The sequence below is a fragment of the Pseudophryne corroboree genome, chromosome 3, assembly GCF_028390025.1.
Source record: "Pseudophryne corroboree isolate aPseCor3 chromosome 3, aPseCor3.hap2, whole genome shotgun sequence".
Taxonomy (NCBI): domain Eukaryota; kingdom Metazoa; phylum Chordata; class Amphibia; order Anura; family Myobatrachidae; genus Pseudophryne; species Pseudophryne corroboree.
The window spans coordinates 797351598-797369832 of record NC_086446.1 but is presented as its reverse complement, the minus strand read 5'-3'; the positions used below and the strand labels follow the sequence as shown (position 1 = coordinate 797369832).

General features: G+C 47.6%; 2 protein-coding genes across 3 annotated transcripts in view; one reads left to right on the top strand and one right to left on the bottom strand.

Annotated features, from left to right (window-relative positions):
- LOC135056909 (rap1 GTPase-activating protein 1-like) overlaps window positions 1-18235 on the top strand; it is a 311987-nt gene that overhangs the window by 209300 nt on the left and 84452 nt on the right. The gene's annotated exons all lie outside the window — the stretch shown is intronic.
- On the bottom strand, window positions 402-17843 carry LOC135056910 (uncharacterized). The gene is made up of 3 exons (XM_063962682.1): window positions 17777-17843; window positions 2898-3002; window positions 402-1513 (listed from the first exon to the last, which is right to left on the bottom strand). The coding sequence occupies exon 3, from the start codon at window positions 1491-1493 to the stop codon at window positions 846-848; it is 648 nt and encodes a 215-aa protein (XP_063818752.1). The 5' UTR covers window positions 1494-1513; window positions 2898-3002; window positions 17777-17843; the 3' UTR covers window positions 402-845.

Sequence of the window (18235 nt, the reverse complement as noted above, 5' to 3'; positions counted from 1 at the left end):
TATAATTGAGACAGCAGTGTGTACAGAGGGGTGAGTTGCAGGGAGAGTGAATGATGTAATTTCTTGGGAGAGAATACTATGGAGTGAAATGCAGAAAAGCAATTTGTGGTACATGGTGTATTTGAAATAAAACTAAAGTAAATTAGGCTAGAGTGTAATGAAGTTGTAATTGTTAAAGTTATACTTTCAAATACCTGTTTACTAAATGTTGTTCAACTGTTCATTTTCAAACACTAAAAAGGTAAATTTACTAACATCCATGTTCATTCGAGATTGCATTCATGTCCAAAAAATGCATCTCAGTAATTTATTAAACACAAAACTTGGCAGTGTTTGTTGAATTTGAAATGAAAAACATGGCAAAACACATACAGATGTAGCCATGCTCATCTTACAGCGATGCAGCATGGCTATGAAACGTTTACCAGATAAGATATATCTAAGTTTTATCGCCACCTTGTGGCAAAAGGAATTCCTTCTTTTTAGAGGTGTTACATGTGATATGTTAATAAATTGTTACCTTTTTACAAAGAACAAACCATCCTTATTATTTTAATTTATTGTCAATATATATTTTAAATTCTTGATCTGCACAGCCAGCGCTGGTATACATATCTTTTTCTCTATTGTCTAGTTTTTGAGGAATTGACCTTCCTCTTACCTGCTGCTGTTGGTCGCGCACCTGCTTATATACTATTTGCACAGTCATTAAGGTGTCTGGTTTTGTAGTAATGTTTTGTTTTTGAATAAACAAATAACATGTTATGGCAACTGCAAATATTCCCATAATTGTGGCCCAACAATCAAATTTTTATTTTATTTTGCAGACTGATAAGTGTGCAGTTCTAGTGCCTCCCCTGCCGCCCTCTGGATCTGCTGCGTCCTCTGCCTGTGTTTGTCTCCATGTTTATGTGGGAGGACCGCTTTGGAGGAGAGGTAACAGGGATTGCTAATGGGGTCGTTCCATCAGAACTTGTGCTAGGGTGCTCTGTGTGTTGGACCACAAGATGTTGGCTCAGATTAGACAGAGTTGCACTTAAGTCTCGGGTGGCTGCTGAGTGACTCTCCATTATGCGGAGCATGCTCTGTTGTGTTGATTGGTAGCTCTGATGCAGCCTCTGGTTCTCCTCCATTAGCCTTACAATGGTTTCTTGATATTTAAGATTGTCCGCCCGCATTAGCTCCACTGTGTTTGCAATTCGGGTTATTTGTGTATTTTGCAGACTAACGTTGTGATTTATTCGCCTTGTGTGATGGACCTGTCTTCCCATGTATTGGACTTGCATCCGCAGGCATTCAAGATTATTGGTCTGCTGGTTGGCCCAGCTGGACCAAAACACCTGTTCCTGGGATTGTGGTGGTGGTGAATCTGGCTTGATGTGGGGTGGTGTCGTCCTCTGAGTTGTTGGTGTTGACACAGCAGGAGGGATAGGAGTGAGATTTAACACAAATGTCTCCTCCCTTTCAGATTTCACCTCTTCTGCTTCCGGCATATTCTCGGGAATGTTCTCCTCTGGAATGAAAGTACTCTTGTGTGTAACTTTTAATGGCAGGTGTTTTGTATTATGAAAGTTGTTTTACACCTCTACATTTATTGATGCATCTATAAATGTTAAATAGTGGTGTTGTTCTGACCACCCAAACACTTGTACTCTCAGCTTTCTTTTGTGGGGAAATTATAAATACAGAATGGTTGGGTGATATGGACACCACCTAAACGTGACCTTAGAACAACCTTACAGAAAATAAGCTATGAGGATGGTTATTTTATAAAGGTACAAAGATAATGCCCAGACTTGGACTGGCCCACAGGGGTACAGGGGAAACCACCGGTGGGCCCCACTGCCTGGGGCCCCACCTCCTGCTCTAAGGATCAGGTTCCAGACTGTGCACTTGAATTATACATTATCCATATGTTACCTTATACTAGACTATGGTGTATTTTCTACAGTGCATTGTGTTATTAATCTGGTACATTATCATGTATGCAGCAGCTGACTTTACTGTATATATTAATGAAGGGGCACAAAAAGTTGCACTCTCTAATGGTTAGTCAAACCAATGAGGTGGCAGGCCACACCCCCTCTGCAGACTGGCCACACCCCTAACATGGGCGCCTACCACTGCATTTCCCCAGTGGGCCCTACACGCCCCAGTCCGACACTGATAATGCCTAATGCTATACGCTCAAACTTGGATAAGTGGGACCTGGATAAGTGTGATACCTCTATTGCTGAGTGTAATTGTGAGTTCATGGCATTTACATTCTACAAACCACTATTACCGAGAGTGTTATCTCTCTTTAACCGAGAGTGATTCTTCAATAACGGAGACGCTTATTGTTAGGATCTATTTAACTGCAATTACTGCAGTTTATTCACCTCTATAAATGAGACATTCACCTTTATAACATCTGTAACTTGGATTACTGCAGGTTTGGTTGAGCCTCTACTTTGAATCTTTGGTGTCAAAAGGGGCGGATTGGCCATAGGGTTCACGGGGATGATTCCCGCTGGGCCAATGCGCAAGTGGGGCCTATTATGTTTGTTGACGTTTGAGGTGTGGTGCTGCCGCCATGGTTACACGTTATACCTCTGGTGCTGCCGCCATTGGTTAGGCCACTTCTACACATTTTTCCAGGACCAATTTCAGTTCCCAATCTGCCCCTGGCTGTGAGTCTCTACGAGTAACACAAGTACTGTTAGAACCTGGTTAATTGATAAATATAAGTTATTTACCTATTTAAGTGTGTCTAAGTGTGCCATCCCCTGAAATTTCACTTATCCAGGGTCAAGTGTATGTTGAAAGTTACGTGCGACTGGAAGTGGCAATTTTGCCGTAACCAACTTTAAAAATAAAAATAAAAAATAAAAAAACATTTTTGGATTTGCACTCACCAGCCAGATGTGGAGATATTTGTGGCGGACTCTCCAAGATCTGTATTGGTGGCCTTTCGGCAACCTTGGATATGCGGCGTGTTGGTGATCGGTGTGAGGGTGGCCCTAAAGGAAATTAAACAACTATTATTCTCTCACATTTTCTCTGACGTCCTAGTGGATGCTGGGGACTCCGTAAGGACCATGGGGAATAGACGGCTCCGCAGGAGACTGGGCACAATTAAAGAAAGATTCAGGACTATCTGGTGTGCACTGGCTCCTCCCCCTATGACCCTCCTCCAGACCTCAGTTAGATTTCTGTGCCCGGCCGAGCTGGATGCACACTAGGGGCTCTCCTGAGCTCCTAGAAAGAAAGTATAGTTTAGGTTTTTTATTTTACAGTGAGACCTGCTTGCAACAGGCTCACTGCAACGAGGGACTAAGGGGAGAAGAAGCGAACCTACCTAACTGGTGGTAGCTTGGGCTTCTTAGGCTACTGGACACCATTAGCTCCAGAGGGATCGCACACAGGACCCGACCTCGTCGTCCGGTCCCGGAGCCGTGCCGCCGTCCCCCTTACAGAGCCAGAAGCAAGAAGGTCTGGAAAATCGGCGGCTGAAGACTTCTGTCTTCTCCAAGGTAGCGCACAGCACTGCAGCTGTGCGCCATTGCTCCTCATGCACACCACACACTCCGGTCACTGATGGGTGCAGGGCGCTGGGGGGGGCGCCCTGAGCAGCAATATTTACACCTTGGCTGGCAAAACTGACACCATATATAGCCCCAGGGGCTATATAGGTGTAAATTACCCCTGCCAGAGTTACACAAACAGCGGGAGAAAGCCCGCCGAAAAAGGGGCGGAGCCATCTCCCTCAGCACACTGGCGCCATTTTCCCTCACAGCTCCGCTGGAAGGATCGCTCCCTGGCTCTCCCCTGCAGTCCTGCACTACAGAAAGGGTAAAAAAGAGAGGGGGGGCAATAAATTTAGGCGCAGTATATTATTATAAGCAGCTATAAGGGAAAACACTCTATAGGTGATATCCCTGTGGTATATAGCGCTCTGGTGTGTGCTGGCATTCTCTCCCTCTGTCTCCCCAAAGGGCTTTGTGGGGTCCTGTCCTCTGTCAGAGCATTCCCTGTGTGTGTGCTGTGTGTCGGTACTGCTGTGTCGACATGTATGATGAGGATAATGATGTGGAGGCAGACCAAATGCCTGTGAATGTGATCAGGGCCGTAACTACGTGTGTGCCAAGTGGGCTTGGCACACAGCGCAGTTGCCCTGGGGGCGCAACGGCCAGCGGCATGTAATGAGTCAAATTGACTCATTACATGCCGCCTCTGTGTGCGCCGTGCGCGGCTGGAGGGAGAGGAGACCAGCGCCGGGTTCAAGGAGGAGGAGGAGGGAGGGGGAGCAGGGAGCCGCAGCAGCGCTATTTGATTGGTAGTAAGCGCCGCTGCAGCATCCCCCTCTCCTTCTGTATTGGCTGCCCGGCGCTGCTATGGATACTGGGATGAAGGAACCGCATCCCAGCATCCATAGCAGCGCCGGGCAGCCAATACAGAAGGAGAGGGGGATGCTGCAGCGGCGCTTACTACCAATCAAACAGCGCTGCTGCGGCTCCCTGCTCCCCCTCCCTCCTCCTCCTTCTCATCTCACTGCCTGTGCCTGCACCGAGGGAGCTGCACGAGGAGCCTGTCAGCGGGGAGAAGGTAAGTATGTCTCTCTCTCTCTCTCTCGGGGACACCGTCTGCCGCAATGTGTAAAAAGAAGTCCTTGCTGCCGCAATGTGTAAAAAGGGGGGGGGGCCTGGCTGCCGCAATGTGTAAAAAGGGGTCCTGGCTGCCGCAATGTGTAAAAACGGGGGGGGGTCCTGGTTGCCGTAATGTGTAAAAAAGGGTCCTGGTTGCCGTAATGTGTAAAATGGGGTCCTGGCTGCCGCAATGTGTAAAAAGGGGTCCTGGCTGCCGCAATGTGTAAAAAGGGGTCCTGGCTGCCGCAATGTGTAAAATGGGGTCCTGGCTGCCGCAATGTGTAAAAAGGGGGCCTGGCTGCCGCAATGTGTAAAGAGGGGGCCTGGCTGCCGCAATGTGTAAAAAAAAGGGGTCCTGGCTGCCGCAATGTGTAAAAAGGGGGCCTGGCTGCCGCAATGTATAAAAAGGGGGTCTGGCTGCCGCAATGTGTAAAAAGGGGGCCTGGCTGCCGCAATGTGTAAAAAGGGGGCCTGGCTGCCGCAATGTATAAAAAGGGGGTCTGGCTGCCGCAATGTGTAAAAAGGGGGCCTGGCTGCCGCAATGTGTAAAGAGGGGTCCTGGCTGCCGCAATGTGTAAAAAGGGGGACTGGCTGCCGTAATGTGTAAAAAGGGGGACTGGCTGCCGCAATGTGTAAAAAGGGGTCCTGGCTGCCGCAATGTGTAAAAAGGGGTCCTGGCTGCCGCAATGTGTAAAAAGGGGGACGCTGTCTGCTGTAATGTATAAAAGGGGCTCTACCTGGTGTAGTGGCTACTGTGCACCGTAGTATGAATTGCTGTTATTTTGTGGCAACGCCCCTTCCCCGTGAAGCCACGCCCTATAATTTTTTTGCGCGCCTACGCCGCGCACTGCCCCTATCTTACATGGGGAGGGGGGCGCCACTGTCGTTTCTTGCACACAGCGCTAAAATGGCTAGTTACGGCACTGAATGTGATGTCACCCCCTGCGGGGTCGACACCTGTGCGGATGGACTTATGGAAGGAATTACGTGACAGTGTCAGCTCCTTACATAAAAGGTTTGACGACATAGGACAGCCGGCTACTCAGCTTGTGCCTGTCCAAGCGTCTCAAATGTCATCAGGGGCTTTAAAACGCCCGCTACCTCAGATGACAGACACAGATATTGACACGGACACCGACTCCAGTGTCGACGACGATGAGACTAGTGTACCTTCCAATAGGGCCACCCGTTACATGATTGAGGCAATGAAAAATGTTTTACACATTTCTGATAGTACCCCAGGTACCACAAAAAAGGGTATTATGTTTGGTGAGAAAAAACTACCAGTAGTTTTTCCTGCATCTGAGGAATTAAATGAGGTGTGTGAGGAAGCGTGGACTTCCCTCGATAAGAAATTGATAATTTCTAAACGGTTACTGGCAGCGTACCCTTTCCCGCCAGAGGATAGGTCACGTTGGGAAACACCCCCTAGGGTAGATAAAGCGCTTACACGCTTATCAAAAAAGGTGGCACTACCGTCTCCCGATACGGCCGCCCTAAAGGAACCTGCTGATAGAAAGCAGGAGGCTACCCTAAAAGCTATATACACACACACGGGCATTATATTGCGACCAGCTATTACATCGGCATGGATGTGCAGTGCTGCAGCTGCGTGGTCAGATTCCCTGTCGGAGAATATTGATACTCTAGATAGGGACAATATTTTGCTGACAATTGAGCATATAAAGGACGCTGTCTTATACATGTGTGATGCACAGAGGGATATTTGCCGGCTGGCATAAAAAATAAGCGCAATGTCCATTGCCGCCAGGAGGGGGTTATGGACACGGCAGTGGTCAGGTGATGCCGATTCAAAACGGCACATGGAAGTTTTGCCTTATAAAGGGGTGGAACTGTTTGGGGAGTGTCTTTCAGACCTCGTTTCCACAGCTATGGCTGGGAAATCGACATTTTTGCCACAGGCTACCCCACAGCAAAACAAAGCACCGTATTATCAGGTACAGTCCTTTCGGCCCCAGAAAAGCAAGAGGGCTAGATGCTCATCCTTTCTGCCGAGAGGCAAAGGTAGAGGGAAAAAGCTGCAGCACACAGCTAGTTCCCAAAAGCAGAAGTCCTCCCCCGCGTCCGGTAAGTCCACAGCATGACGCTGGGGCTGCTCTGGCGGACCCGGGTACGGTGGGGGCCCGTCTCAGGAATTTCAGCGCACAGTGGGCTCTCTCACAGGTGGATCCCTGGATCCTTCAAGTAGTATCTCAGGGATACAGGCTGGAATTCGAGACGTCCCCCCCCCACCACCCCCCCCGTCGTTTCCTAAAATCTGCCTTGCCAGCAACTCCCTCTGCCAGGGAGGCAGTGTTGGTGGCTTTTCAAAAGCTGTATGCACAGCAAGTGATTATCAAGGTACCCCTCCTTCAACAAGGAAAGGGTTACTGTTCCACAATGTTTGTGGTACCGAAACCGGACGGTTCGGTGAGACCCATCTTAAATTTAAAATCTTTGAACACATATATCAAAAGATTCAAGTTCAAGATGGAATCGCTCAGGGCGGTTATCGCGAGCCTGGACGAGGGGGATTACATGGTCTCCCTGGACATCAAGGATGCTTACCTGCATGTCCCCATTTACCCTCCTCACCAGGAGTACCTCAGGTTTGTGGTTCAGGACTGTCACTATCAGTTCCAGACGTTGCCGTTTGGGTTATCCACGGCACCGAGGGTCTTTACCAAAGTAATGGCCGAAATGATGATACTCCTTCGGAAGAAGGGGGTTTTAATTATCCCGTACTTGGACGATCTCCTGATAAAGGCGAGGTCCAAGGAACAGTTGTTGGTGGGGGTAGCACTTTCTCGGGAAGTGCTGCAGCAGCACGGCTGGATTCTCAATATCCCAAAGTCACAGCTGGTCCCGACAACACGTCTTCTGTTCCTGGGAATGATTCTGGACACAGACCAGAAAAGAGTGTTTCTTCCAGTGGAGAAGGCCGAGGAGTTGTCATCTCTAGTCAGAAAACTCCTAAAACCAAGACAGGTGTCGGTACATCAATGCACGCGAGTCCTGGGCAAAATGGTAGCTTCGTACGAAGCAATTCCATTCGGAAGGTTCCACGCAAAGATTTTCCAGTGGGACCTGTTGGACCAGTGGTCCGGGTCGCATCTCCAGATGCAGCAGCGGATAACCCTGTCGGCAAGGACCAGGGTATCACTACTGTGGTGGCTGCAGAGGGCTCATTTCCTAGAGGGCCGCAGATTCGGAATACAAGACTGGGTCCTGGTGACCACGGATGCCAGCCTTCGGGGCTGGGGAGCAGTCACACAGGGAAGGAATTTCCAAGGGCTGTGGTCAAATCAGGAGATTTCACTACACATAAATATCCTGGAGCTAAGAGCCATTTACAATGTCCTAAGCCAAGCAAGACCCCTGATTCAAAACAAATCGGTTCTGATCCAATCGGACAATATCACGGCGGTCGCCCATGTAAACAGACAGGGCGGCACAAGAAGCAGGAGGGAATGGCAGAAGCCACAAGGATTCTCCGATGGGCGGAAAATCACGTGATAGCACTGTCAGCAGTGTTCATTCCGGGAGTGGACAACTGGGAAGCAGACTTCCTCAGCAGGCACGACCTCCACCCGGGAGAGTGGGGACTTCATCCAGAAGTCTTCCAAATGATTGTACACCGTTGGGAAAGGCCACAGGTGGACATGATGGCGTCCCGCCTCAACAAAAAACTAAAAAGATATTGCGCTAGGTCAAGGGACCCTCAGGCGATAGCTGTGGACGCACTAGTGACACCGTGGGTGTACCAGTCGGTTTATGTGTTCCCTCCTCTGCCTCTCATTCCCAAGGTACTGAGAATAATCCGAAGGGGAGGAGTGATAACTATACTCGTGGTTCCGGATTGGCCAAGAAGGACTTGATACCCGGAACTTCAAGAGATGCTCTCAGAGGACCCATGGCCTCTACCGCTAAGGCGGGACCTGCTGCAGCAGGGGCCCTGCTTGTTCCAAGACTTACTGCGGCTGCGTTTACACCAGATCCTGAAGGAAAAAGGCATTCCGGAGGAAGTCATCCCTACCCTGATCAAAGCCAGGAAGGATGTCACTGCAAAACATTATCACCGCATTTGGCGGAAATATGTTGCTTGGTGTGAGGCCAGGAAGGCCCCTACGGAGGAATTTCAACTGGGTCGATTCCTGCATTTCCTGCAAGCAGGGGTGACGTTGGGCCTCAAATTGGGGTCCATTAAGGTCCAGATTTCGGCTCTGTCGATTTTCTTCCAGAAAGAACTGGCTTCACTGCCTGAAGTTCAGACATTTGTCAAGGGAGTTCTGCATATTCAGCCTCCTTACGTGCCTCCAGTGGCACCTTGGGATCTCAATGTGGTCTTGGGATTCCTGAAGTCACATTGGTTCGAGCCACTTAAAACCGTGGATTTGAAATATCTCACGTGGAAAGTGGTCATGCTGTTGGCCCTGGCGTCGGCCAGTCGTGTATCAGAACTGGCGGCTTTGTCATGTAAAAGCCCGTATCTGATTTTCCATATGGATAGGGCAGAATTGAGGACTCGTCCTCAGTTCCTCCCGAAGGTGGTATCAGCTTTTCACTTGAACCAACCTATTGTGATGCCTGCGGCTACCAGGGACTTGGAGGATTCCAAGTTACTGGACGTTGTCAGGGCCCTGAAAATTTACGTTTCCAGGACGGCTAGAGTCAGGAAAACTGACTCGCTGTTTATCCTGTATGCACCCAACAAGCTGGGTGCTCCTGCTTCTAAGCAGTCTATTGCTCGCTGGATTTGTAGCACTATTCAGCTTGCGCATTCTGCGGTAGGACTACCGCAGCCAAAATCTGTAAAAGCCCACTCCACAAGGAAGGTGGGCTCATCTTGGGCGGCTGCCGAGGGGTCTCGGCATTGCAACTTGCCGAGCGGCTACTTGGTCAGGGTCAAACACGTTTGCTAAATTTTACAAATTTGATACCCTGGCTGAGGAGGACCTTGAGTTTGCTCATTCGGTGCTGCAGAGTCATCCGCACTCTCCCGCCCGTTTGGGAGCTTTGGTATAATCCCCATGGTCCTTACGGAGTCCCCAGCATCCACTAGGACGTCAGAGAAAATAAGAATTTACTCACCGGTAATTCTATTTCTCGTAGTCCGTAGTGGATGCTGGGCGCCCATCCCAAGTGCGGATTGTCTGCAATACTTGTAAATAGTTATTGTTACACAAATCGGGTTGTTATTGCGAGCCATCTATTCAGAGGCTCCGTTGTTATCATACTGTTAACCGGGGTTCCTATCACGAGTTGTACGGTGTGATTGGTGTGGCTGGTATGAGTCTTACCCGGGATTCAAAATCCTTCCTTATTGTGTCGGCTCTTCCGGGCACAGTATCTTAACTGAGGTCTGGAGGAGGGTCATAGGGGGAGGAGCCAGTGCACACCAGATGGTCCTGAATCTTTCTTTAATTTTGCCCAGTCTCCTGCGGAGCCGTCTATTCCCCATGGTCCTTACGGAGTCCCCAGCATCCACTACGGACTACGAGAAATAGAATTACCGGTGAGTAAATTCTTATTTTTTCTCATACGTCCTAGAGAATGCTGGGGTCCACTTTAGTACCATGGGGTATAGACGGCTCCACAGGAGCCATGGGCACTTTAAGACTTTTCAAGGGTGTGAACTGGCTCCTCCCTCTATGCCCCTCCTCCAGACCTCAGTTTTAGAAATGTGCCCAGGCAGACTGGATGCACTCCAGGGGAGCTCTACTGAGGTTTCTCTGAAAAGACTTATATTAGGTTTTTTATTTTCTGTGAGGACTGCTGGCAACAGTCTCCCTGCTTCGTGGGACTTAGGGGGCAGAAGTAGGAACCAACTTCCTAAATAGTTTCATGGCTCTGCTTCTGGCTGACAAGACACCATTAGCTCCTGAGGGGATGCTGAACGCTAGCTGCGGCTATGCGCTCTCTCCCACAGCCCGCCGTCACCCCCCTTGCAGAGCCAGAAGTCAGAAGACAGGTGAGTGTAAGAAGAAAGAATCTTCAAAGTGACGGCTAAAGGTACCGCGCGGCTGGCAGGAGCGCAGCGCGCCATGTTGCCCACACAGGCACTGCAGGGTGCAGGGCGCTGGGGGGGGGGGGGGGAGCGCCCTGGGCAGCATGAAACCTATTGAAACTGGCATAAATAAGGGGCATAAGTTGCTGAGGCACAGTCCTACCCCCGCCAGTATAAAAAATTACCTCATAAAAGCTGAGGAGAAACGCGCCATTGAGGGGGCGGAGCTTCCTCCTCAGTCAGCCAGCACACTGCTCAGCGCCATTTTCCCTCCTTCCAGGCTGCAGAGAAGAATGCTGGTCCTCCACTGCTGAACAAGTATCAGGGTGCAAAACAGGGGGGGGCACAGTGAATTTGGTGCTATATAATTGTGTGATAAACAGTATAAAAGTGCTGCATGTCAGTGGGCATTTTGTGTTCACAGACATTGTGTTACTGGCGTTGGGTTGTGAACTGGCAAATCCTCTCTGTGTCCTTCTGACAGATTTTACTGTGGGTCTGTCCCCTATAAGTCCCGGAGTGTCTGTGGTGTGGTTGTGCACGTGTGTGACATGTCTGAGGCAGGGAGCTCTTCCCCTGAGGGAGCTATTTTATGGACACAGAGTTGTAATATGACACCAAGAGCCTGACTGGGTGAAAGGTTAAGTGATAGAGGTTGGACTGAATCTCATGCAGAAAACTGAAAATAATCTGTTGAAGATGTGATTTTTAGTGGTTCTGCCTTTTCATCCGCAGGCGACCCCTCTGGGTCACATAAAAGACCATTTGCACAAATAGTACAAACTGATACCGACACGGACTCCGATTCCTGTGTCGACACTAGTGATTCCAGGGGAATAGATCCTAAATTGGCAAAAAGCATTCAATATAGGATTGTTGCTATAAGGGAGGTTTTGAAAGTTACGGAAGCCCCTCCTGTACCTCAGGAGAAGGCTTATTTTTTATAAAGAAAAGAAAGTTAATGTAACTTTTCCTCCATCTCATGAGCTGGAGTCTGGGTAAACCCTGAAAAGAAATTTCAGATATCCCAAAAGAGTTCAGGTTGCTTATCCTTTCCCGACAGAGGACAGGAAAAGGTGGGAGTCACCTCCAGTTTTAGACAGTGCTCTGTCACGCTTAACAAAACAGGTGATTCTCCCTGCGCCTGGGACGGCTTCACTAAAGGAGCCGGCAGACCGCAAAATAGAGACTACATTAAAATCTATTTATGTGGCCAATGGTACACTGCTCAGGCCCACCATTGCTTGCGCGTGGGTGAGTAGAGCTATCGAAAGATGGCCAGATAACTTGTCATCTGAAATTGACATGATAGATAAAGACGAGCTTCTCCTAAAGTTAGGTCATATCGAAGACGCTGCTGCATACATGCTAGAAGCCATGAAGGATATTGGGCTTTTAGGTTCAAAAGCCGCTACCATGGCAGTCTCGGATTGGAGGGCGTTGTGGATTTGCCAGTGGAATGCTGACGCAGATTCCAAAAGAAATATGGAGGCTCTCCCGAATAAAGGTGAGGCCTTGTTTGGAGATGGGCTAGATGCCTTAGTCTCTGCGGCTACCGCAGGTAAGTCAACATTCTTGCCTTATGCTCCTGCATCGGCAAAAAAGACCTATCACTCTCAGATGCAGTCCTTTCGGCCCAACAAATACAGAAAGGCAAAAGGTTCCCCCTTCTTTGCAGGTAGAGGGAGAGGACGAGGAAAAAAGCCTGCAGCGTCTCCTGGATCGCAGGAGCAGAAATCCACCCCTGCTTCTGCCAAATCTGCAGCATGACGCTGGGGCTCCCTTGTGGGAGTCCGCTCGGGTGGGAGCACGTCTGAAACTTTTCAGTCAGGTCTGGGGTCAATCGGTCCTGGACCCATGGGTCTTGAAAATAGTGTCCCATGGTTACAGACTAGAGTTTCAAGACGTCCCCCCATGCCGATTTTTCAAATCGACCTTGCCAGCTTCTCTTTCGGACAGAGAAGTTGTAACAGCTGCAATTCAAAAATTATGTCAGGATCAAGTCATTGTCCTGGTTCCCGTATCACAACAGGGAGAAGGGTTTTATTCAAGCCTCTTCGTAGTTCCGAAGCCCGACGGCTCGGTCAGACCAATTTTGAGCCTGAAATCACTGAATCTTTACCTGAAAAGATTCAAGTTCAAGATGGATTCTCTGAGAGCAGTGATTTCCAGTCTGGAGGAAGGGGACTTCATGGTATCAGTAGACATAAAAGATGCTTACTTACTGTACATGTTCCCATTTATCCTCCTCATCAAGCTTATCTGAGATTCGCGGTACAGGATTGCCATTACCAATTCCAGACGTTGCCGTTCGGACTCTCCACGGCACCGAGGATATTCACCAAGGTGATGGCAGAGATGATGGTCCTCCTTCGCCAACAAGGAGTCAATATAATTCCTTACCTGGACGATCTGATAAAAGCGAGATCCAAAGAACGGTTGGTGCAGAACATTGCACTCTCCCTGTCAGTACTCCAACGACAGGGTTGGATCATGAATTTTCCAAAGTCACAAGATTGTCCTTTCTGGGGATGATACTGGACACAGAAGTACAGAGGGTATTTCGTCCAGTGGAAAAGACTCTGGAAATCCAGAGACTGGTCAAGCAAATTTTGAAACCAACAAGAGTGTCTATCCATCAATGCATTCGGTTGTTGGGAAAGATGGTAGCGGCCTACGAGGCCATACAGTTTGGCCGATTCCATGCCAGGGCGTTACAGTGGGACCTGTTGGACAAGTGGTCCGGATCCCACCTGCACATGCACCAGAAGATAATCCTGTCCTCCAAAGCCAGGATTTCGCTCCTGTGGTGGCTACACAGTTCTCACCTATTAGAAGGACGCAGGTTCGGGATTCAGGACTGGGTCCTAGTAACCACGGATGCAAGTCTCTGAGGCTGGGGAGCAGTCACACAGGGAAATATCTTCCAAGGAAGATGGTCAAGTCAGGAAACCTGTCTTCACATAAATGTGCTGGAATTGAGAGCCATTTACAACGGCCCTCTACAAGCGGTGCATCTTCTTCAAACATAGTAACATAGTATCTGAGGTTGAAAAAAGACAATTGTCCATCGAGTTCAACCTATTTGTGGTCTCCTATGCATGATGATTTGACTAAAATTTCTGACTGATGCTGCTGTCAGCCGTTGCATTTTATCCCTATTTATAGTAACTATAATGCATGACTATGCACCATACCCCTGGATATCCTTATCCATTAGGAATTTATCTAATCCATTCTTAAAGGTGTTGACAGATTCCGCCATTACAACTCCCTCGGGCAGGGAATTCCAAACACGTATTGTCCTTACCGTGAAAAAGCCTTTACGCCGTATTGTGCGGAATCTCCTCTCCTCTAACCTGAGCGAGTGTCCACAAGTCCTCTGTGTTGATCTAACCAAAAACAGGTCCCGCGCAAGCTCTGTGTATTGTCCCCTTATATATTTGTAGATGTTGATCATATCCCCTTTTAGTCTCCGCTTTTCCAATGTAAACATGCCTAGTCTTTCAAGCCTTTCCTTGTATTTCATCGTCTCCATGCCCTTAATTAGCTTGGTCGCCCTCCTCTGTACCTTTTCTAGCTCCAGGATATCCTTTTTGTAGTACAGTGCCCAGAACTGTACACAGTATTCAAGGTGTGGCCTCACTAGTGATTTATATAACGGGAGTATAATACTCTCGTCCCTAGCATCAATACCCCGTTTTATGCATGCTAATATCTTATTAGCCTTCTTTGCTGCAGTCCTACTTTGGGTACTACTGCTTAGCTTGCTATCTATGAGGACACCTAAGTCCTTTTCCAGTACAGAATCCCCTAATTTTACCCCATTTAGTAGGTAGGTATAATTTTTGTTCTTGTTTCCACAGTGCATTACCTTACACTTGTCTGTGTTGAAGTGCATTCTCCATTTGGCTGCCCATGCTTCTAATTTAACTAAGTCGTTCTGAAGAGACTCGACATCCTCCTCTGTATTTATAGCCTTACACAATTTGGTATCATCTGCAAAAATTGACACCATGCTCTCTAGACCTTCTGTTAGGTCATTAATGAAAATATTGAACAATAGCGGTCCTAATACTGAGCCTTGCGGCACACCACTTAGCACTTCAGTCCAAGTTGAAAAAGATCCATTAACCACAACGCGCTGCTCCCTATTATCTAAGTGCATATTGTGCTTCCTAGCCCTGATTAATGTAGCTTGTAGATAAGTCTCATGTGTGGTACAGTATCGAACGCTTTGGCAAAGTCTAAAAAGATTACATCCACGTCTTTACCCTGATCTAGGTTTGCGCTTACTGTTTCATAAAAGCCAAGTAAGTTGGTTTGACAGGATCTGTCCTTCATAAACCCATGTTGATTCCTTTTAATGACCTTATTGACTTCAAGGAACTTCTGAATACTATCTCTTAGAATACCTTCCAATACTTTCCCCACTATAGATATAAGACTAACTGGTCTGTAATTACCTGGTTCAGCTTTACTTCCCTTTTTGAATATAGGCACTACTTCCGCTATACGCCAGTCTTTGGGAACCATACCTGATATAACTGAATCCTTAAAGATCAAAGATAGCGGTTTTGCCAGTTCAGAGTGAAGCTCCATTAGAACCCTTGGGTGAATACCATCGGGCCCTGGTGATTTATTAATCTTTAAATGTTTTAATCGGTCGCAGACTACTTCCTCGCTTAAATAAGTACCTATCAGTGGGATATTCTCATTATTGAGATTGAGTGTCAGTCCCTGAATTGGGTCCTCTCTAGTGAATACTGTTGAAAAAAACTAATTTAGTGTGTCCGCTATGTCCTTATCATTTTTGCTTAAGACTCCCAACTTGTCTTTTAAAGTGCCTATAATCTCCTTCTTCAATCTCTTGCTATTAATGTATTTAAAGATTTTTTTGGGATTCGCTTTGCTTTCCTTTGCTACTAGTTTTTCAGTTTTCAAGATCAACCCATGCAGATCCAGTTGGACAATGTAACAGCAGTCGCGTACATAAACCATCAGGGCGGAATGAAAAGCAGAGCAGCAATGGCAGAGGTGACAAAGATCCTCCTCTGGGCAGGAGACATGCAAGAGCTCGGTCAGCAATTTTCATTCCGGGAGTGGACAACTGGGAAGCAGAGTTCCTCAGCAGACACAATCTCCATCCAGTAGAGTGGGGCCTCCACCAAGAAGTCTTCGCAGAGGTGACAAGTCTTTGGGGAGTTCCTCAAGTAGACATGATGGCATCTCGTCTCAACAAGAGGCTTCAGAGATATTGCTCCAGGTCGAGAGACCCTCAAGCAATAGCAGTGGATGCACTGGTGACCCAGTGGGTGTTTCGGTCGGTATATGTCTTCCCTCCACTTCCACTGATACCAAAAGTTCTCAAAATCATACGAAGAACAAGGATTCAAGCGATCCTCATTGCCCCAGACTGGCCAAGGAGGGCCTGGTATCCAGATCTTCAGGAGTTGCTCCTATAAGATCCTCGGCCTCTTCCTCCTCGCGAGGACCTGCTGCAGCAGGGACCGTGCGTATATCAAGACTTACCGCGGCTACGTTTGACGGCATGGCTGTTGAGCGCCGGATCCTAGCCCGAAAGGGTATTCCAAAAGAAGTCATTCCCACACTTATTCAGGCCAGGAAAGGAGTAACGTCTAAACATTACCACCATATTTGGAAAAAATATTTGTCTTGGTGTGACTCCAAGAAGGCTCCAATGGAAGAGTTTCAGTTAGGACGTTTTCTCCAGGCTGGTGTGGATGCGGGCCTATGATTGGGTTCAATCAAGGTCCAGATTTCGGCCTTATCAATTTTCTTTCAAAGACAATTGGCCTGCCTTCCAGAAGTTCAGACGCTCGTGAAAGGAGTGCTGCACATCCAACCTCCATTTGTGCCCCCGGTGGCACCATGGGACCTTAATGTGGTGTTGCAGTTCCTGCAATCAGATTGCTTTGAACCGCTGAAGGAGATAGAATTAAAGTTTCTCACTTGGAAAGTGGTCATGTTATTGGCCTTGGCATCTGCGAGGCGGGTGTCTGAGTTGGGGGGCCTTGTCCCACAAGAGCCCTTACCTGATGTTCCATGAAGATAGAGCAGAGTTAAGAACTCGCCAACAATTTCTTCTGAAGGTGGTTTCATCTTTTCATATGAACCAACCTATTGTGGTGCCTGTGGCTACTGACACCTTCACTGAGTCAAAGTATCTTGATGTAGTTAGAGCTTTGAAAATTTATGCCGCAAGAAATGCTCAGATACGGAAAACTGAGGCTCTGTTTGTCCTGTATGCTCCCAACAAGATTGGGTGTCCTGCTTCTAAGCAGACAATTGAGCGTTGGATCAGAGGGACGATTCAGCATGCTCATTCCACGGCAGGATTGCCGATACCGAAGTCGGTAAATGCCCATTCCACTAGGAAGGCGGGCTCATCCTGGGCGGCTGCCCAGGGGATCTCGCATTACAACTTTGCCGAGCAGCTACTTGGTCAGGGGCAAACACGTTTGCTAAGTTTTACAAGTTTGACACCTTGGCCGATGAGGACCTAAAGTTTGGTCAATCAGTGCTGCAGGGTCATCCGCACTCTCCCGCCCGTACTGGAGCTTTGGTATAACCCCATGGTACTAAAGTGGACCCCAGCATCCTCTAAGACGTATGAGAAAACAGGATTTTAATACCTACCGGTAAATCCTTTTCTCCTAGTCCGTAGAGGATGCTGGGCACCCGACCCAGTGCGTACTTTACCTGCAGTTATTACGTTTGTAATTACACAGATGTTGCGTTACGGTTATTTTCAGCATGTTGCTGCAATTGATCATGCCCTTTGGTATGTGTTATGTTGAATGCCATGTTGTGCGGCATGGTTGAGGTGTGAGCTGGTATGAATCTCACCATTAAATTAAAAGTAAATCCTTTCCTCGAAAATGTCCGTCTCCCTGGGCACAGTTCCTATAACCGAGGTCTGGAGGAGGGGCATAGAGGGAGGAGCCAGTTCACGCCCTTGAAAAGTCTTAAAGTGCCCATGGCTCCTGCGGAACAGTCTATACCCCATGGTACTAAAGTGGACCCCAGCATCCTCTACGGACTAGGAGAAAAGGATTTACCGGTAGGTATTAAAATCCTGTCATTATCTTCTACAAACACACATTGTGAATGTACTTACAGTCTACTTCCTCATCCACAACTACGGAAGGAGTAGAGACAGCGGCAGTGGTGGCGGAAGACTTTTTGTGCACTGTAAATGGGTGAATATTAAGAATCAATTTGTATGTAAAAATGTTGACTTTCATCTACTACATTTATATATATATCACACATATACATATATACGCACACTTGAAGACATGTTAAAAAAAAAGGAAACCTAAAACATGTTTTCATTATTGCTATGTTTAAAAAAACTCATTTGTTAGTAATTATTTTTTTTTTATTCATTTAATATTATTGGACACTATTGGTGGCATAACTAATGGTTGGTGTAGTCCAGAATGCTTGTAAGTGTAAAATAAAAATAAAAATGTAAAAATTGAACTGGTTGGTATTTTTGTAATAAACTATTTTAATGTATTTAAAACTGCAGTTTGATCAAAACTGTTCTAAAGAAGAAAAAAAAAGTAACATG